At 38.6% G+C, this 21,785-nt stretch overlaps 2 protein-coding genes across 4 annotated transcripts in view; one reads left to right on the forward strand and one right to left on the reverse strand.

Moving 5' to 3' along the window:
* Positions 1-21,785, reverse strand: part of SYN2 (synapsin II) — a 468,511-nt gene that overhangs the window by 66,000 nt on the left and 380,726 nt on the right. For all 3 annotated transcript variants that reach the window (XM_042849573.2, XM_005309068.5, XM_042849574.2), the window contains 2 exons: positions 5,338-5,400; positions 2,159-2,301 (listed from right to left, as the gene is read on the reverse strand). In XM_042849573.2, coding sequence (XP_042705507.2) covers positions 2,159-2,301; positions 5,338-5,400 — 206 coding nt within the window. The remainder of the gene's footprint in view (positions 1-2,158; positions 2,302-5,337; positions 5,401-21,785) is intronic.
* The window catches only part of TIMP4 (TIMP metallopeptidase inhibitor 4), an 83,287-nt gene that overhangs the window by 2,331 nt on the left and 59,171 nt on the right, over positions 1-21,785 (forward strand). The window lies entirely within an intron of this gene.

Raw genomic sequence — 21,785 nt, forward strand, 5'->3', positions numbered from 1 at the left:
GCTAGGCTCACAGGGGTCAGACACAATCCCCGATCCTGGAGAAAATGGAGATTTAAAAAAAAATCTAAAAAAAAAATACCACTATTTTAATTCAGTTTTTGAGGTCTCCTAAGATAAGTTTGGTCTGCAGTCTATGCAACAAATCTAGGGCCCAGCCCTGTGAAGCACAGAGTGCTCTAAACTCCCATCAACTTCACTGTTGATGAGGTACAACACCCCAAAGAATTGCTCATCTGGACTGTGCATCTGCTGCTCCTGCAGGGGTGTGTGTCATAACCATTCAGCAGTTGTACCTTACTGCCAAAACTGTGCTCCTTCAGAGCCATCAGATGAAAGATGCTGACAAGGAGGTCATATAGGGCCGCAGCTATTTTCAAATTCTTAAGCATCTACCTTAAAACTGGTAACCGTGCCTGAAAATTTGCAAAAATGCTTAAAGCATTTTACTGACATTTTGCTGAAATTTTATTGTAAGAATTATCTTCAGAAAGGATTTTCAAGAGACCCAGCCTTGGTCCCAGTGAGTATTTTCTGTTACAGAAGTTCATTTGCTATTTGTTTCTTTTTCCTGTGTTTTTGTATTCTTGCTTAATTCCATACTATGTGTATTAATGCAGCATTTTCTGAAACAAATGGTAGAGATGTGTTAATCTCAGTATTTCTGGTTTGCTTGGAGCCCAATAAAAATTAGGAGTTAGGCTGTACTTTAGCTCAAATATAGCAATAAATAAAAAAATTTAATGTACAAGAATTTCTTCACCTTTCCAAAATCATGGGAATTCCTAGGTGCATACAATATATATTGTGTCCATTGCATCAATAACTGAATTATGAGTAACTAATTTATGTCTTGATCCTGCAGTGACCCCTGAAAAGACAGAGCTGTGAGCACCCACTCCAAGCTCTATCTACATCTGTCTAAAGGTCATTACAAGATTGGGGCCTCAGTTATATCAGGTGTGGTTAGAATGAAATATTCTGTGCCATTAGTTAAGAGTTATACATTCAGGTCTCCCTGTGAATGAAAATGACCTAAAGTAGTCTCAAAGCTTTTTAATAATAAAATTGGGTCTTGCTGCTGAAGGGATTTAAAAAGTCACCTATAAAACAATCAGACCACACTTCCTGTTGTTGGTTCCCTGAAACTATTTTGAGAAATTGCTATGAAAGAATTGACCCACATGCAGAGGTGAAAGTAAGCCGGTACACCATGCCGGACCCAACGGGTTTCCCCAGGCTGGCGATTTAAAGGGCCAGGGCTCCTGCCACTGCGGGGAGCCCCGGGCCCTTTAAATCACTGACAGAGCCCTGCTGCTGCTACCCTGGGGCTATGGCAGCTGGGCTTGGGCAGCACTTTAAAGGGCTGGTGCTCCTGCCGCTGCGGGGAGCCCCGGCCCTTTAAATCGCCGCCCGAGACCGGCTGCCGGAGCCCCGGGGTAGGGCGGCAGGGCTCCCTCAGAGATTTAAAGGGCCCGGAGCTCCGCTGCCATAGTGGCGGCCATAGCCCTGGGTCCTTTAAATTTCCCCTGAGTCTCCCAGCTGCCACTGCCCTTAAATCTTGATTTAAAGGCCCTACCTCTTCCAGTTGAGGCCCCGCCCCTGCCCAGGACTCCAGTGTACCGGTAAGTCCTTTAACTTACTTTCACCACTGCCCACATGGGAGTTGTAGGTAACCATTCTGGAATGTCCTAAGCATGTGTTTAATTCCTCCCTCCCAGCCCCCCTCCAAAAAAATAACTAGAAAGTACTTTGCCATCCTTCAAAGTTTAAACCATTTGAAGTAAAGTCCATTTTTGCACTCTCCACAAGACCCCTTTTCATTTCCATTTTTATAACCTCTGTATGCTTTCCATTTGAAATATCACATTTATTTATTTTATTCTCTCAGAGCATTTCCATTGTTATTTCTGTAACAAATAGAGTTCAACAAAATGCATTATTAATATAAACATGAAACAGCTGAGATACTTTTAACACTTTTTAAAAGCTTTTTAAATGACCATCAACGAATTAAAAAAAGGCTAAAATACCTTCCTCCACAAAGTGCTGATAATAGAGGAATATTTAAAAAGAGGTATTAGACTTCAATCAAGTGAACTTTGGTGGTGCTTTGTAAATATTGAAATCAGAAAATGAAAGGAGATAATTTTTGGCTCACATGTATGCTTTGTAGTTAGTGCCTATCTTTTGGATCCTGATGTCGTATTTGGAGTCTATGAAGGGTTCAGTGGTGGCGTAGGTTTGGGTAAGTGCTACCACACTGGCTATGTCCTGAAAATCGTAGTGGTTGTCTACCTTAACCTGTTGTCATAACACAAACAGCATGAGGAAGAGAAAAACAACAAGAACAATAGTTAAGTATGTACTGTAAAATGCAATTGCAAATGACTCCTGTGAGAAATATTACTTTTTATAGTGTCTGATTACAAAACAAAGAATGGACAATTTATCTGATATGTAAAAAAAAGCTGTAGTTGTCAAAACTAGAATATAGCAAAAATATTCCTGCAATAAGATGTATAATTTCTAGCCAGAAATTTAACATTCACTGTTGTAGAAGGCAATTATCAAGTATCAACATTACATTTTCTTTGAGGAAACCCTTTTAAAATACTGATGTTTATTTTTTGTGTCACATAAACAACCTCTAGGAATAGTTCTTTATAGGTATTTTATTGTAGCACTTTGGCGTTTCAGTTTTAAGGATGCAGTGAACAGTACTTCTGTGTGGGATGGATCAGTTATAATAAGAGGAAGGAAGGAAAGGAATACAAAAACCCAACCCAACCAAACAAGAAAAACCTAATTGCTTTATCTAACCATGAATTTTGGAGTCTGTTTATACCATTATGCTGCAAGACACCTCACCTGACTGGGAGATGTTTGTTAAAGGATTAATTCTATAGTCTTAATCCAATATGGTTCAGCTGTTCTGGCCTTCAGGCATCTTCATTAGAGCCCAAAACACAAATGGTTGCTTATAGGACTTCATATTTAATTTTGAGATAAGTAAATACACCTATTGGGTATTTAGTATCTGTGTTGTACTTTTAAATAAGGTGACAGGCATACTAATGAAGATTTTGAGGAATAATGTGAAAACTGAATGTGTGCAAAAGCTTGTGTTGGGTGTACACAAAGTTTACATCAGCGTTTTAAAAATGTTTTGCTAGTCAGGAACCAATCCTCCAAGGTCCTAAGAGTTCTGAACTGAACTCAGGCTCAGTAGAAGCGGAGGGCACTCATCCTCTGAAAAAAAATAGCTCAGTATCTTGAAGGATGAGTTCATAGTTTTTCAAGGTGTAACCATGTATATCAGAAGAACGTTGACTGCAGTAACTTGCACAGTGGGCCATATCCTGCTCCAACTGAAGTGTATGGGAGTTTCATCACTGACTCAATTGGAATTGGACTAAGCTCAATGTTAACTATAAGTGCCTGGATTCAAAGCCTGTAGCAGCTTTGATGTCAAAGCAGCCCAATTATATTATCACAACTTTAGCCATTTCCACCAACTTTTGGATTGAAATGAAAATTTTATCCAACAAACTAGAACATTTTATAGGCCAAATTCAATGGTGATGGTTAGGAATCTGTGTAAGCTGGTCAGAAAATATATACAAGTAGAAAAATGATACTGCACTGATTTAGCATTCAGTAGGTAATGTACAAATACGGGTAACATTCCCTCAGAGCAACTGTTATGGAATGCAGATAATATGTACCTGGCACTTCTATTACACTAAATTCCAAAATGTATTTGGCCAGAGATTTCCACAGGCATTACACTTCTTATACACCAGGCTGAATTTACAAGTATTAATAAAATGTCTTTTTATTAAGATTCTGATCTGCAAAATGGATGAGAGTAAAGAGATTATAATTTAACTAAATCTGTAAAATCTCATTCCCAATTGCTCCTCCTGTCTACAGTTTAAATTGTGAGTTCACAATAAAACCATTCACTTTCCCCTATTCCAGATCATGAGAAAATTTTGAAAAAGAATTGAAAGGCAGATTTTTCCTCAATCCTTTTCTAGCAAGTCTATAGATAGATACAATGTACTAATGCCAAAGTCTTTAATGGTATAAACATTTAAGTGGGAGTCGCATGCATATATTTGAGAACATTATTTGGCCACTATAGTGGAAAAATTATGAATATATGGAAAAAGTTAGATGATATAGAAAAAATCCCATTAAAGAACCAATGCAGGTGGGAGAGGAGGAATAATGGAGTGACTAACATTAAAAATCCCTCACACAAAGAGGAGTTCATAAACTTTCCCCAAATCAACAGAGTAAGAACATCCAGCGTGGTAAAGTCACAATGTGGATAAGATAAAAAGGTTCTTGGTTTTGTTTTTTAAATTCAAAAATTTAAATTAAAAAAAGAGATTGGTTGCTTAAGCCAATCAACTCCTAGTAAGGATGTTTAAGCAATTATGTTGTTCCATCATGGGATATTTCTGTTTGTGTCCATAATTTTTGTAGTAGGTAAGGTTTCTTGTATACAGGAGGCTCAGAGCTATGCAAAATGTTAAATATCAAGGAAATTAAATTTCCTTAACAAATCTGAAATGCAAAGATAAATATTTTAATCAATAAATATGCAAAATGACAAAAATCAATTTTCTACTATTCAACGGCTGATATTTAATTCATAGAATTTTTGGAAATCCAAGGGGATAAGGACACGTTGCCCTTGTTCAATCCTTTTTCATCTGAAGATCTCTTAGCACTTTGGAAATATCTACCAATTGAGTACTTGCACCCATTAACATCAGTGGAAGCATAATTGAGCCATACACTCAAACCACCATTGTGAGATGTAAGTGATATGGAAATTGCTTCACCCACCAGTGAAATGCAGTTGCCTCTGGATTGAATGCAGCAAGTGTGCTGCAACTCTATAGGACAGGAAATTAAAAATACTGTATCCAATTGAAACTACTATGGGAATTTAGGAAGATGTAGGAGAATTTATTCCTGCAAATCTTTACTTGTGCTTATAAACCTGACTTTTCAAGTAATTCTGCTGCAGGCCACAGAATTATCATATAAGGCCCTGATTCAGGAAAGCATTTGAGCATGTGCTTAAGTCCATTTCTCAAGGCCAGAATTTAAGCTGACTGGGGATGTAAGCATATGCTTAAATACTGTCCTGAATAGGGACCCAAGTAAGGCTTTGCCAAATCAGGACCCTGAGTTGGAATTTGGCCAGCTCACAAGTTTTAACACCTACTGTGGAGAAATTTATATATTTTAATATTTAGACAATTAAAATGTAGACTAGCACCAGAAAACCCCTAGCATATATATAAATAAGACCTGCACCTTTCCCATGCCTGAATGAGCATGTCCAATCTTCACGACAACTGGAAACATTGGCAGTGTTAACTAAGAGGAGAAGAAAAGAAAAACAATATTAATTTAACTGACCATTGAAGTCAGGAACATTTTAATATTAATGAAAATAACTTCTTCTGAAGTAGCTGTTCAGGATTCATTAGAATTTTTTTCATCCTGGTTTAAACTTGCCTGCATATCTTCACCTGTCAAACTGGTGTATGCAAGAGCATCATTATTACTATGTTACATTCCTCTCTGTCCCATGTATCTCTGCCTTTAGTTTATACAACACAACAAAAAGTGTAGTCAAACAGCTCTTCCCATGTGGATATTTTAGAAGTATCCATGGATTGCTCAGCTATTTAATTTGAACCCAAGGGTTTGTTTAAATAGAGCTGGGCTACATTATGAATTACACGCCCATACAACATCTTAGATGATTGCATAATCAAAAGCTACATTCCTTTCTTTTGATTCAATCTCAGAAGATAAAAACAAATTTATCCGAAGAAGTTTGAAACTTCATTTATTGCAAAGCTCTGCTGAGAAAAATCTTCTTCATAATAAAGAGACACCCACAATATTCTAATTCAGTTTAGGATTCCAACACAGAGAAGATCTTTATCCTCACAGCATGTAGCATTAAAAACAACATTTGCCACTTTCCAGTTAGAACTTGATTTGGAGCGATGCTGAAAAACGTGTACCTTCCATTTATAACAGCCATTCTCATGTCTCTCGGCCTGCTCAGATTCAGCCGCAGAAGATCTCCTGCAGGTGACTACAGGTAGCTGGGAGAGTGGATATTGGCTTTTTAATGGCATTCTCTGTACCTGTAATTTGAATTTCTAACTTGATACCCCAGGGTTAGCACCTGGACTTCCCATTATATATTTGATTTGCAAGCCAGGTAATTTTTGGTGTTCATAAGGACAGTGATCTCAAAGCATGAGAAGAGTATAAGAGCCAAATCCTCTTTGTTAAAGAGGGCACTTCATCTCTCATGGATTTCAGTGCTCCATCACCAAAGCTGGTTCTTACCATGCTCTGCATGTATGTGTGTGTGTTTGAGGGGAGGAAGACAGAAGACTTATATCTCCTCAGAGCCCATCAAACCAAGGATATTACTAGGGAGAATAAAGCAAAGTGCCATAAACAAATAGTACACTTCTACACCACACCTTGCAGGGTGGATAAAAATCAATGATATAAAAAAAAAAATCGGATTTTTTGATAAAAATGCTTTTTGAGGAAAAAACCTATCTAAAGATAGTTTTAATTAAGAAACATTATAGCTCAAAAAAATCTCATCATGGAATAGGAATTATAAATTCTAATTCTACAGTATGAGACAATATATTCATGTAATGTTTAAGAAAAGTTCCAATAGTTCATGGATTAGGGACCCAATCTTATGGGGTTCCAAAGGCTTCTTTATAGATTATTTAAGTTAATCTTTCTATCTATTCAATAGAACTCAGTGCTCAGTCTAGAAGATACCATCAGAGATGCTTAGTTTTGCAGTTCTCAAACTGTGGATTTGTGGTTCTAGAGAGAACATACTTGTTATGGAGATATACCTATCTCATAGAGCTGGAAAGGACCCCGAAAGGTCATCGAGTCCAGTCCCCTGCCTTCACTAGCAGGACCAAGTACCGATTTTACCCCAGATCCCTAAGTGGCCTCCTCAAGGATTGAATTCACAACCCTAGGTTTAGCAGGCCAATGCTCAAACCACTGAGCTACCCCTCCCCCGACAGCAAAATGTTTTTAAATAAATAAATAATATATAGAGGTGAAAAATAACAGACCTCAACCCTATTGTCCCTCTGTAAATTTGTGTACACAGAGTCAATCCCTTACCTCTCTCTAAAAGTGCAAAGTTTCAAAAAGTTGAATGAATAGAAGATTATTGGGGGTGGAATAGATCTGGACAAGGAGAAGTAGTCTGGAGATAAATGTGAGAAGGGAGGGACAGGCAGTAGAAACAAAAGTGAAACTGTTTGAGCAGCATATTCCAGAAGCCTTGAGGTCTTTCTGAGTGTAGCCTTCATTGATTTGAGATCTACCATACCATTCTCACACTAGAAGGGAAAACCTATAATGGCAGCAGGCTGTAAGAGAGACACAGTTTGGGAATATTTTAAGTTTCTCTACCTGTGGGTAAGACAGGCATGCGTGCAAAATGTAAACAATGCAACAAAGAAATGCAAGGCCTGGTTGCCCAAATGAAATATCATCATGAGACATGTTCCTTCTCAGGAGGAAGCTGAGTTGAAGATGATGAAAGGAACATGTCTGAATATGCAAGATCTCCAGGTTCTTTCTTAAAGACTGCCTGTCTTTCTTCTGGATTATTCTTGAATTCTCATGTTTGAGCAAAAAACATAGTTGTTACTCTATGGTACTATCATTTTAGATGCAGTTGTGATAAAAAAATAAATAGCTGAAATAGGCAGTTCTTCCTTTTACAATTTCACCTTTAAAGTAGTACTGAGTGTCAGTGAATGCAATGAGTAATACTAAATGAGCAGTTTGGTAATAATAATTAAATAACTGCATTGACTTAGTTTGTTTAGGAGAATCCATTCTCAACATACAGGATTCTGAAGGCTATCCACCTTCAAGATCACCATCATTTTCTATAGTTTCAAAGTTATCTGCCAATGATAGTGTTTGATAGTGTTTCAGTCACATCGCCACAGTATATCACCTGTAGCAAAAAGGAAAAAAAAAATCTCCATCATCCAGAAACAACCATAGATAAGTTTGTAATAAGAACCAGCGGATTACAAAAGGAGGTAATTGATGAAAAAACTGCCCCTGTGATCTCCTTCATTAACACAGTTCAGTCATTAAGACCAGTATACAGTGCACCCAACAGAGCAGATGTTGCAGGCAAATTGCTGGATAAAGTATATGAAAGAGAAATTGAGCAGTGTGCAAAAGGTCTAGAGGGTGAAATTGTTAACCTGAGTCTTGATGGGTGGAGCAATGTCCGCAATGATCCTGTTGTATGTGCTTCCATGACAACAGAAGAAGGGAATGTCTTCCTTACAGAAACAATCGATACATCAGGAAATGCACACACAGCAGAATACCAACAAGAAGTAGCAGTAAAAGCTATAACAAACTGTGAAAAAAATTCAAATGTCTAGTATGCAGCTTGGTCACAGACAATGCTGCAAATGTATCCAAGATGAGAAGAAAATATTTAGAAGAGAGTGAAGAGAGTCCCAAGCTAATAACAAACGGTTGCAGTGCTCATTTGATGCACCTCCTAGCCAAAGACTCCAGTGTTCCAGAAATAAAGGCTAATGTTGTTTAAATTGCAAAATACTTCTGTAACAATCACTTTGCAGCAGCTGCTCTGAAAAACGTGGGAGGAACCAAGCTAACTCTCCCACAAGATGTACGATGGAACTCAGTAGCGGACTGTTTTGAGCACTATATCAAGAACTGGCCTAATCTGATGACAGTTTGTGAACAAAATTGTGAAAAAATAGAAGGCACGGTCAAAGCCAAAGTTCTCAACATTGGGCTTAAGAGAAATATTGAACACATGCTGAGTACCCTGAAGTCTATTTTTGTAGCCTTGAACAAAATGCAGGGAAATAGCTGTTTTATTGCTGACGCTGTTGAAATTTGGAAGGAACTGAGTGAGATCTTAAAAAGAGAAATATGTGACAGAATTAAATTACAAGCATTAAAAAAACGAATGGAAGAAGCACTATCTCCAGCTCATTTTCTTGCAAATATTCTCAATACTCGGTACCAGGGTCAAACCTTAACTGCTGAAGAAGAGTTGGCTATGACATGGACATCCAGCAATCATCCCTCCATAATGCCAACTATAATAAACTTCAGAGCTAAGAGTGAACCATCCAAGAAATATATGTTTGCTGATGATGTTTTAAAGAAAGTCACACCAGTGAACTGGTGGAAGTCACTTAAGCACTTGGATTCAGAGATTGTTGAAGTGATGATCTCACTTTTAACAGTAGTAGCTTCTTCTGACAGTGTAGTCTTCCTTTGGACTAATTCATTCCAAATTGAGAAATTGTTTGGGACCTGAAAAAGCAGGAAAGCTTGTTTTTCTTTTCCAGATTATGAACAAACAGGAAAATTAAGGTGAAGACGACTGAGTTAGCTGCAGAAGCCAATATTTTAAGTTTTCTCATGTTGACCTGGCTGACATAGTCGTTTTAATTTTTGTTTTTGTTTTTAAATATTTAATTTACCTGATTTTAAAAAACTTGAATATTTAACTAAAATTGTTTAGTTTTTAACTAAATTCAAAAAATCATATAATTCTTTTGTTAAAACATTATATGTTTGCTGTTGAAGAAAAAAATCCAGAATACATAACGTTGTTGTTTTAGTTAAATAAAACAATTTAAATGCCTGTCTGGTGATGTTCTCCTCCTAATACAGCATGGCAAGAAAATCCCCCAAATATTAATGATTAACCTGTTGAATTGGAGATAATTCACCTCCCAATGACTTCATAAATATCTGCTTCAATTACCTATGGTAAATGAAATAACCAATCATTCATTTTCTGATATAGCTGTAAAACTCATCTGAAAAGTTTTCAAAATAAATCACTTAAAAATGTATAGTTTGTACCTTCTAAAAATGAAACCTACATCTACCTCTGAGTTGTGAAGAATATGTATTAAGGTTACAACAACCAACAAGAATGCAATTTTATGTAGAAATCCATGATTAAATCGAGTCTTCCTGACTAGTGATTTAAATCAAATCCACACTGACACCTTGTAGAATTTAATGGGGAATTTTAGGCATCATTTTTTACAGTATAGTCTGAACCTTTAATAACTACAGTTGTAACCCATTCATTAATTTTCTTCTTTATAAAATCCGTAGGAGCTTTGTTGAGCGGCTTAGTAGATCTGTTAGAATTACACAACTTTGCAATCAGTACTGCTCCTCAATAACACATTTGAGTCAATGTTGCTTCAACTGATTTTTCTATATTCCTAAAAAACAAACAACAAAAACCCCTACAGTTGTTTTTGTAGGAAGTTGCATAATAGAGTTTATTTTTTATTTATCTTTTCCCCCCAAAGCAAATGTTGACCATGATAATAGAAAGAAAACATGAACTGAAGGTCTTAAGGCTTACAATAGAAGTTTGGAATTTCTTATGTAATGCTGTGTGTCTTCTGTTGAGAATGGCCAAGTTTAAAAAAAATAGTATTATGCAGAGAGGCATTTTGCCACAAGCCAACAAGGTAGCTAGCTAATGTTTCTTCCTTGAAATCTGGCCTCTGCTGCTGCAAGCTCCAGTTGCAGCTGGGATTTCAATTTCATTATGAGATTCTTGTGAGCCTGAATGGGGTAATTATCTTTGAATACAGCAATTGTGACTTCATACTCTTCATGCAGTAAGTCAGTCGCAGAGCTGGGAACACAGAATCCTAGTCTGCTGGTTCCTCCAAATTCACTGCTCTAAAACCTAGACTATGCATCCTCTCTGAATTTAAACTCCTGGACAGGGCAGGAAGCAAGAGAATGGGTATATCATATCAAACAACAACTACAATGGATTAAAAGAAAATATGTACAATTAGGATTATTTTTAACCAAAGAAGGCATTTTGTGCATCTCATGTTTTAGATAGTGACAACCTACTGTCCTCTGCTATCTGGGAATAAGGAATAAAAGATGCAGTCAATGTGAAAAGGTAGGAATTCATACACAGAGCTAAAATAGAAGTGGCAGTATCCTGGAAAAAACAACAGCCACCTTAAGAATTTCAAAACATCCTATGCATAGCCAAGTTGTTTTATGCTATCGGTATACTCCTGATGACAATGGCAATACATTTAAGCCTGATACATCTGAATAGTATTTCACATCAGCAGCCTTTTGGCAGAAACAGCCAATTTAACATTAATCACACATTTTTATTCCCAATAATGCAATTGGTCATTCCATTGAATTAAAATAGTAATGTAATATCTTTTATGAAAGAACTATGCATTAACAAAGTTGGTTTTCAACAGAGTAGTTCATTTGACTTGCAGAAAGATGTTAAAACATTGTAAATATACTGTAAATGCAACATTTAGGCAGATTTTGGCCATTGTTACATAATTGTGAGTGAAAATTTAGCAGCACAAAAACACACACTTGCTACTTTCCCTTATTATGTCCCAAGGAACAATAGACTTTACGTACTATTGGGAACAAATTTGGTCATCAAGAGACTACTTTTCAAATCTAAATGTGCATGTTTACACACCCAAATATGATTAGTTCATAAACAGATAGATAGTTTGGCTTCTAATTTAAGTATTTGCAAATGACCATGTAGGTGCACAATGAAACTTTGTATGCAAATGAGGCATGCTTTTGTGTGTGTAGAGTTAAGAAAAAACAGGTCACAATGAGAATGAGACGTGTCCTCTGGAAAAAAAAGGTGATACTGTAAACTTTTTTTTCTAAAAAACCAAGACTGTTGGCCAGATCCTGGCCCCCTGTTTAACTTATCAAGGGGCATGGAAGGGGCTAATATTATCTTCATTTTATAAAGGGGAAAATGAGACACAGAAGGGTAAAGTGAATTGGCCAAGGTTACACAATGAATCAGTGGGAGAGCTAGGAACAGAACCCTTGTCTGATTCCCCTTCCTGTGTCCTATTCTCTGGAACACATAACCTGCAGAGATATTATTTACTGATGTAAGAACATGTAGTCTTTTTTGAATTACTGTATATATTTTCTAAATTACCTATCATCCTCAACCCTTATCTGTGTTCTCAACTCTGATACAACACTTTATGGGTCCCTTATTTTGACTCAACTGCACTTTCATCATTTACATTGCCACCAACTCTTGTTTTAGGCCTCTCTTGATATGTTTTCTGACCCATAATTCACACTCTAAGGTTATCATCATTAATGTATGTCAAATTAATGTAAATTGCTTTTTTACTTTCCCCACTTTGTTCCCATTATTTAGTAAAGCTGTAAAATACTAAGTATTTCAGGAGTGAATTTGCTTATGAAATGAAATGTCTATAATAAATTGTATTTTTTTTTGCAATACTTTTATCTTCTAAGCAGCAGATCCCACCTCAAATGTTTTTCTGTTAAAAATGTCTAACAAATTACTTTGCGTAGACTGTAAGGCAGGCTTTTTGTTGTGTGTGCAGTACCTAGTACAACAGGGCCCTGATTAGGCCCTCCAGATGCCACTGCAATGCAAATCATAACATAGCATGGAAACTATTTCTATTGTCCAGTCAAATGACAGCAGCCCCAGTCTTGCATGGCTTTAGGTATGTAAATAGTTCTATTAACATCCATCACTCGAGTGAGTAAGTTGGGGCTGATGCTGGATCGGCCATTATATGAATGCATGAATCATTGCTTCCTATGGAGCAAAAGTAATTTATCCCTTTCCCTGCAAGTTCCTTCAGTACTGAAACCTACAGAACTCTCAGACACCAAACTCAACTAATTCTAGATCATTATCATCAAGAATGTTACATTAGACTGGAATTAATACCAGCCTTTGCAATGCCTCAAGAGACCTCTTTCCAATTCAATATACTGCTAGATTTCACTGGTCCCTTTTATTTTTAACAAATATATTTAGTCTGGCTCTAAATAAAAGTACATCCAGTAAAGATGAAAGGCATTACAAACAAAGCATTAAATAAAACAGAGGGAAGGCAGGCCAGTGGGCATGATGAGACATGGAACATAGAATCATAGGACTCGAAGGGACCTCGAGAGGTCATCTAGTCCAGTCCTCTGCACTCATGGCAAGACTAAGTATTATCTCTAGACCATCCCTGACAGGTTTTTGTCTAACCTGCTCTTAAAAATCTCTAATGATGCAGATTCCACAACCTCCATAGAGGTTTATTTATTCCAGTGCTTAACTACCCTGAAAGTTAGGAAGTTTTTCCTAACGTCCAACATAAACTGCCCTTGTTACAATTTAAGCCCATTACTTCTTGTCCTATCCTCAGAGGTTAAGGAGAACATTTTTTCTCCCTCCTCTTTGTAACATCCTTTTATGTACTTGAAAGTTGTTATGTCCCCTCTCAGTCTTCTCTAGACTAAAGAAACACAGTTTTTTCAATCTTCCCTCACAGGTCATGTTTTCTAGACATTTAATCATTTTTGTTGCTCTTCACTGGACTTTTTCCAATTTGTCCACATTTTTCCTGAAATGTGGCACCCAAAATTGGTCACAATACTCCAGTTGAGGCCTAATCAGCGTGGAATAGAGTGGAAGAATTACTTCTTGTGTCTTGCTTACAACACTCCTGCTAATACATCCCAGAAAGATGTTTGCTTTTCTTGCAACCATGTTATATTGTGGACTCATATTTAGCTTGTGATGGGTATTGGGATGGTCACAGGCACTTTCTCCTCTGTACCACATGGGAACACTCTGGGGGAATAAATTCTGGTGCATCCGGAAGTGGGTTTTAATTAGCAGGTGATAGATCCCCCTTCTAGTATTGAAACCCTTAATCGCATGCTCAAATAGATCCCTATTCAATAAAAACATAAGCATGTGCATAGTTTTAAGCACATGCTGAAGTTTCACTAACTTCAATGGGACTTCTGCATGTGTGTTAAGTGTTTTGCTGAATGGGTCCCGATTGAGTAAACTCCCCAGCATGATGCCAGGGAGAACCATACTGTTAAAGGCTCTGTTCATCAGCAGAGATGTAAAGCTAAGAGCACCTAAGTGGTTGTGGCCTTTAAAGTTCCTATAGCACATCTCACAAGATTAAGAGGTGTTGTTTTCTGTATTCTAACTAAAATACCTGAATGGATGACAACATTCTGCCTACTTAATTCCCCAGTGACTACACATGGAAAAATATTTTTTCTATCACTTCCAGCAAGAAACTGTTTTGTCATGGCCACATTTCAGTGATGGCCAGGACATCTGATTTCTGTGTAAATATTGTTTGTATTTCTGCAAAGAACCTTCACGCTTCAGAATCATACTGCAGACATCAATAAATAATAATTTCTTTGGAATTCTTTCACTTGAATCCATTTTTAGGAACCACTTCAAGAGTTGATCTTTGATCCAACAAACATAAAATTGTTTCTCTCGAGAACTTCAGTCTAAGTAATCTGCAGTTAAATGCATCTCCAATACCTTATCAGTTTTTTAATTAGCCTTGTTTCCAACTAGCCAAAAGCATGCATGCGCATACACATTATGAATTAATGGCTGGCTATGTTTTAGTTTAAAAATTATGCTGTGAATTATGGGAATACAAAGCAGCACATATCCTAAATTTTAGTTATTTATTCATTACCTTCATATTTAAAAAAAAAGTTACATTTCTCCCCACCGCCCAAATTTAAAATAAAAAACAAATCACTGCCTAGTTGGGACATTATAAGGAAGCAACTGATTTTTATGGTTGAGCCATAAACCACTGCAATGGGGTTTATAATGGAAATGCTGGCAGACCTTTGACTACAGCAATACAAATGGCACCCCGCAATTAACAGGACCACAAATTTTCCCATGATTTCACAGCTGTGGAATCCTTTGTGGACCACAGGAACAAAAACAACAATTAAAAAAAAAAGACTTTGCCTTACAAAAATGAACCAGCATCTTTAAAAGGAGCAGAATTCCTTTAACACTGGAGTCTGATACCAGGATTTCAAATGACATGCCATATCTCAATAGAAATAGAGGGGAGTGGAAGGCGGGTAGCAGAGGTAATCAAAACACAAAGGCTACAGCTGAAGCAAAAGAGGGATCAAGAAAGACTTCAAAATTAAGTTACCACAAGACATTTTTGGTTGTTCTCATCACTATAGTGGCACGAGTGTTAGCTATGTGATGCTGATGTGCCTGCTGTTTACTGTGCCATATGGGCAGTACTGAGAGCTATTTTCCCTTATTGTTGCCACTACATTCCCTAATCCCCACAGATCTCACTCCCTGCATGGGGACTACCTGCCCAAATCTACAAAGTGGCTCTCACCACCACTGATTGACTCCAATCATGGGGAGAAATCATCGTTCCAAGAAAGAAAAACTGACTATTTTCTCTTACAATTATGATACATATGGGATTTAACTTCCCCACCTGCTCCCTTCCGTTTTGACTTCTATCCTTGACTCTACAGGAGCACTCTGGACTGCTCACACAGATGGGTAAACAGTAGGCATGGTAAGACCATGCTAGCACAGAAACCAGTTAGCTTCATGAGCATTCTGTGATTTTAGTTACCTTTCGTTTATTTTGAAGGAAAATATTTAAAAAACAGCTCTACGAAATGTGAGGGGAGCTTCTCTTTGGAAGGCAGTGTCATTAGCAGAGCTGGTGGAAAGTTTTAATTAAATTTTTTGGTTGCTTGCAATAATAGCCTTCTTTCCAAAATGATTTTTATGGAAAAAAGTGTTTCTTTAGCAATGTTCTATTTTTTTAATTACAAAAAGAGACATTGGAAAAGAAATTGCATTGACAAAGCAGAAATTTTTCATGAAAATTTTGGAATACAAAGACAATTATATTTAGCCAATACTTACAATTTTTGACCAGCTCTAGAAATAATCTTGTTAAAGAAATGAGACAAAATAAATATATAAAGGGGATATGCAATCCAACAATGAATTAAACCACAATGATGAGATTGACTACACTTTGTGGACTTTCAAATAGCAATTGTCTGCTTCAAACTGTCAACAAAATATAAAAAGCTGCAAGTTACACACAAAAGCTGCAACGTACACAAACTTTCAGTCACCATAAACATAAATAACAAGCTCACCCTGATTCCCCGATCTTGCAGTGGAATCTGTTTGCATGAACCCTCACATCTGTGCGGAGTACTAATCCACTACGTTTTAAATGGTTAAATCAGTAAAAGGATAATTTGGGATTTATTAATAATTATATTTATAGATCAAATACTACAGGCACTGATAAAATAGCATTTTTGGTAGAAAACAGGGTAGCTGCATAAATATTTTTATTTTGCCTCAAATAACTAATATGATTTTCTACATAAAACAGCATGTCTGAATATGCGGAATGGGGTCAATAACAAATATTATTGCAATCACCAATATGGCTGTGGCTGTTACTGAATTTGTAGAAGTTTGTATAATATCAGTGTAGATTATTTACTGTAGAGATATTGCCAGTATACTAACTTTGCTAATGCAAAATAATGTCAAATAATGCAAAATGATAAACTCTTCTGATTGTTTTTATCTAAAGAATGCAAAAAGTGCACACACACTAAAGAATATATATTCTTTCTTTTCAGTGATTTAAACTTCTCTCAACATTATTTTATAATAAATTTGGAGTTTCATTTCAAAAGCCTCTGAAGTCAAAGTGAGTCTTATAGTTCATGTCTGGTTCTGCTTTGATCTGTGAACTTGTAGACATGTTCCCTGAGGGAGTAAAAACCATATTCTGTTCTGCAAATGAAAAAGTAAAAAAATCTATGAGGAGGAATCCTTTTAAATCTAGATAACAGAAGTCAAGATTCCTAAATTTCAGCTAGAAGAGCATTTAGTATGAAAGTTGCTTTCACTAATATGACACATTTTAATGATTTCTGTCATATGTTAATATCAGGAAATACATTAATATATTTAATGACCAGACAAATGGAATGGTTGTTATCAAAGGGCACCTTCAGACTGGAAGTTCATTCATGTTCGACATGAAATTTAATGAGTATAGCAATAATACTTTAAAATCTCTTGGCAGACTGGCCACCTGTCCAAGTGTTCGAAGTCTAACCATTCTTGGTTAACTGCACCACTGAAAGGTTTAAGGACAAGAGAGAAGGAGGAATTAAATATTAGAAGTGATTACATCTGTAATGGAAATACTGCAACATATGTAGGCTTAAAATGTGACTGTAATATCCTGTCTGAAGAAGCTTTGATGCTTTTAATAATGTCTGTCTCTCCCCCACCCCATATAGTGGTATTTTTCTTTCCAGAGTTGATTTATGTGCTGCTTAACTGTTTGCAATCACTTTATTTTTCTAGGTACCTACTTGGCATTTGTTTGTCTTCAAATATTAGGGAAACATCACAGAGGCAAAGCATTAGGAAACGAGATTGAAAGTATGTCTCTCACTGGTATTCAGACAATAAAAATAAAATTTAGCACTTAATGAGCCTAGTCCTCCTCTCATATACAGTGAGTAACTTGCTTGAAGTTACTAACTCATCTAGCCTCAACGGGCCTGATCCTCAGCTGGTGTAATTATAATGGAGCTACTTTGTTTTACACCAGCTGAAGATATGGCCCAAACCAGAGTTACATTGGTGTAAATGTGGGGAGAATCAGGCCCAACATCCTCAAAGTGCTGGACAGACAGCAACTGATGGAGGAAAATGGGTGAGAGAGAAGTTTCCACTTTGAGTGCCACCTTCTTAAAACATATAGCAAAATAAATGTTTCAAAGGCGTTGCTTTAACCAACTGTGTGTTCCTGACTGGGATATGAAAAGGGGAACTGGGGAGTCTAATACATAATATTCATGCTGTATCTGCAGTTATCGAAATTGAAACAGCCCTAGGATTTCTGGATTCTTCTAAATTATCACTGATAATACCACAGCTTGCAGGAAGACAGCCCCCTCCTATGTCTTATCAGTTGATGCACCTCTCAGGGGAGTTAAATCATTATTTACCTTGCAGAAGAAGTGTTTTTTTTTGCCCATGAAACCTTATGCCCAAATAAATCTGTTAGTCTTTAAAGTGCCACCGGACTCCTTGTTGTTTTTGTGGATACAGACTAACACGGCTACTGATACTTGACACCATGCAAGGCACTAAGTATGGCGTGGAAATCCATCAATCTCAACAAAAAAACTTGCACAGATACAGACAGATATCTTCCTCTCCAAGTGCAAACAAATGGACATCATACCAAATGGACTGAAGGTAAAAAATTCATTGCAATCGACATACTACACTGACTATGGTGAGAGACTGTGCCACACACACTCAAAGAAACTGAGGAACCACCTGATCAGTATCCTGTACAGCAGACAGGAGAAGATCAAGAATGAGCTCTCAAAACTGGAGACTCTCATACAAAACCAACCTTCCACACAAACTTCCTCGTGGCTGGACTTTACAAAAACAAGACAAGCTGTTTACAACGCACACTTCACTTCTCTACAGAGGAAAAAGGACAGTAAACTATCTAAACTCCTACATGCCACAGGGGCTACAACAGTGGTACCCTCAACTCACCTAACAATATTGTTAATCTATCCAAACACACACTTAGCCCGGCAGAAGAGTCTGTCCTATCTCGGGGACTCTCTTTCTGCCCCACCACCCCCACGAACATGATACAATTCTGCGGTGATCTGGAAGCCTACTTTCGTCGTCTCTGACTCAAGAAATATTTTCAACACACCACTGAACAGTGCACTGACCCAAAGGAACCCTCCTACCAACAGTACAAGAAGAAGAATTCTGCGTGGATTCCTCCTGATGGTCGAAATGACAGACTGGACTTCTACACAGAGTGCTTCTGCAGACGTGCACAGGCTGAAATTGTGAACAAACAGCATCACTTGCCGCATAACCTCAGCCGTACAGAACACAATGCCATCCACAGCCTCAAAAACAACTCTGACATTATAATCAAAGGAGGTGCTATAGTCATAATGAACAGGTTGGATTATGAACAGGAGGCTGCCAGGCAACTCTTACAGCAGGATTATCTGGCTATTTGGATTCCCTCCTCAGACCCTACGCTACCAGCACTCCTAGATATCTTCGAGACACCACCAACTTCCTGAGGAAACTACAATGCATTGGTGATCTTCCTGAAAACACTACCCTGGCCACAATGGATGTAGAAGTTCTTTACACCAATATTCCACATGAGGATGGACTACAAGCTGTCAGGAACAGTCTCCCTGAGGAGACCACGGCACACCTGGTGGCTGAGCTTTGTGACTTTGTCCTCACCCACAACCATTTCAGATTTGGGGACAACTTATACCTTCAAATCAGTGGCACTGCTATGGGTACCCGCATGGCCCCACAGTATGCCAACATTTTTATGGCTGACTTAGAACAACGCTTCCTCATCTCTCGTCCCCTAGTACCCCTCCTCTACTTGCACTACAGTGATGACATCTTCATCATATGGACCCATGGGAAGGAGGCCCTTGAAGAATTCCACCTGTGTTTCAACAATTTCCACCCTATCATCAACCTCAGCCTGGACCAGTCCACACAAGAGATCCACTTCCTGGACACTACAGTACAAATAAGTGATGGTCACATAACCACCACCCTATACCGGAAACGTACTGACCACTATACTTACCTACATGCCTCCAGCTTCCATCCAGGACGCATCACACGATCCATTGTCTACAGCCAAGCCCTAAGATACAACCGAATTTGCTCCAATCCCTCAGACAGAGACAAACACCTAAAAGATCTTTATCAAGCATTCTTAAAACTACAACACCCACCTGGGGAAGTGAGGAAACAGATTGACAGAACGAGATGGATACCCAGAAGCCACCTACGACAGGACAGGTCAAACAAGGAAAATAACAGAATGCCACTGGCCATCACGTACAGCCCCCAGCTAAAACCTCTCCAGCACATCATCAGCGATCTACAACCTATCCTGGAAAACAATCTCTCACTCTCACAGACCTTGGGAGGCAGACCAGTCCTTGCTTACAGACAGCCCCCCAACCTGAAGCAAATACTCACCAGCAACTACACACCACACTACAGAAACACTAACCCAGGAACCAATCCCTGTAGCAAACCTTGTTGCCTACTCTGTCCTCATATCTACTCTAATGACACCATCAGAGGACCCAACCACATCAGCCACACCATCAGGGGCTCATTCACCTGTATATCTACTAATATTATATGTGCCAGCAATGCCCCTCTGCCATGAACATTGGCCAAACCAGACAGTCTCTATGTAAAAGAATAAATGGACACAAATAGGACATCAGGAATGGTAATATATAAAAGCCAATAGGAGAACACTTCAATCTCCCTGGACATTCTATAACAGATTTAAAAGTAGCCCTAATTGAACAAAAAAAACCTTCAGAAACAGACTTCAAAGAGAAACTGCAGAACTAAAATTCATTTGCAAATTTAACACCATTCATTTGGCTTGAATAGGGGCTGGGAGTGGCTGGCTCATTACAAAAGCAGCTTTGCCTCTCCTGGAATTGACACCTCCTCATCAGTTATTGGGAGTGGATTACATCCACCCTGATCGAATTGGTCCTGTCAACACTGGTTCTCCACTTGTGAGGTAACTCCCTTCTCTTCATGTGTCAGTATATAATGCCTGCATCTGTAAATTCCATGCATCTGAAGAAGTGTTTTTTTACCCACGAAAGCTTATGCCCAAATAAATCTGCTAGTCTTTAAGGTGCCACCGGACTCCTTGTTGTTTAAATCAATATATTAGTTTTACAAGGTGTGACAGAGTTCCTTCTCTGCCTCGGTGGGTTCCGCGCTTCCACTTAGCGGTGGGCCAGGGTATTCCTCTCTACCTCAGAATTTCTCCACACCCCATACCTTGCCTGAGCAGGGTTCCTCCCGGCCCCATGACAGGGGAGAGGAAGGGGAGCCTCTTAGTCTCTGGTAGTCCCTCCTGGCATGGTGGCAACAAACCAGGCACCCACTTCAGTTTCTCCTCTCCGGCGAGATCTCTTCCCTCAGACCTCTGGGGCCTGGAAGTAGGGTGACCAGACAGCAAGTGTGAAAAATCGGGACAGAGGTTGGCGGGTATTAGGGCCCTATATAAGAAAAAGACCCAAAAATAGGGACTGTCCCTATAAAAACAGGACATCTGGTCACCCTATCCGGAAGGGCTGTTCACCCTGTTGGGTAGGATTTCCCCTGCCCTTCGCCTCTGTACTTGTGGGGGTTTTCCCTCCTGGTGCTTGTCAGCGTCTGCACTGCCCAGATCTCCAGTAGCAAACTTTCCTCCCACAACTCCTATTGCGCACCCCTATCTGGCTGGAGGGGAGGCTTTTAACAGGTTCTGGCAGGCCCTTGATTGGTCCCAGGTGTCCTAATTAACCTAGAGTAACCTCTGTTCAGTTACCAAGGGAAAAGAGACCTGCTTATCCTGGGGCTAATATACCTGCCTTCCAGTGGCCCCACAAAGTCGCGGGACCTCCTTGTTAAACTCCTCCTAGTGCTGGCCAAAGTGGCCATCTATAAGCTCAGGGAGAGGAGGTTGGCTGAGGGGGTTTCCAGCGACTGTGGGGCCTATTTCTGATCCCCCTTCTGTTCACGCATCTGGGTGGCATCCGCTGGCTCCCTTGACACCTTTGAGGAGCAGTGGGCGCTGTCCAGGGTTCTCTGCTCGGTGTCCCATTCCGGTTCCTTATTTTTGGCCCTTTGACCCTCACAC

The sequence above is a fragment of the Chrysemys picta genome, chromosome 7 (assembly GCF_011386835.1).
Source record: "Chrysemys picta bellii isolate R12L10 chromosome 7, ASM1138683v2, whole genome shotgun sequence".
Lineage (NCBI taxonomy): Eukaryota > Metazoa > Chordata > Testudines > Emydidae > Chrysemys > Chrysemys picta.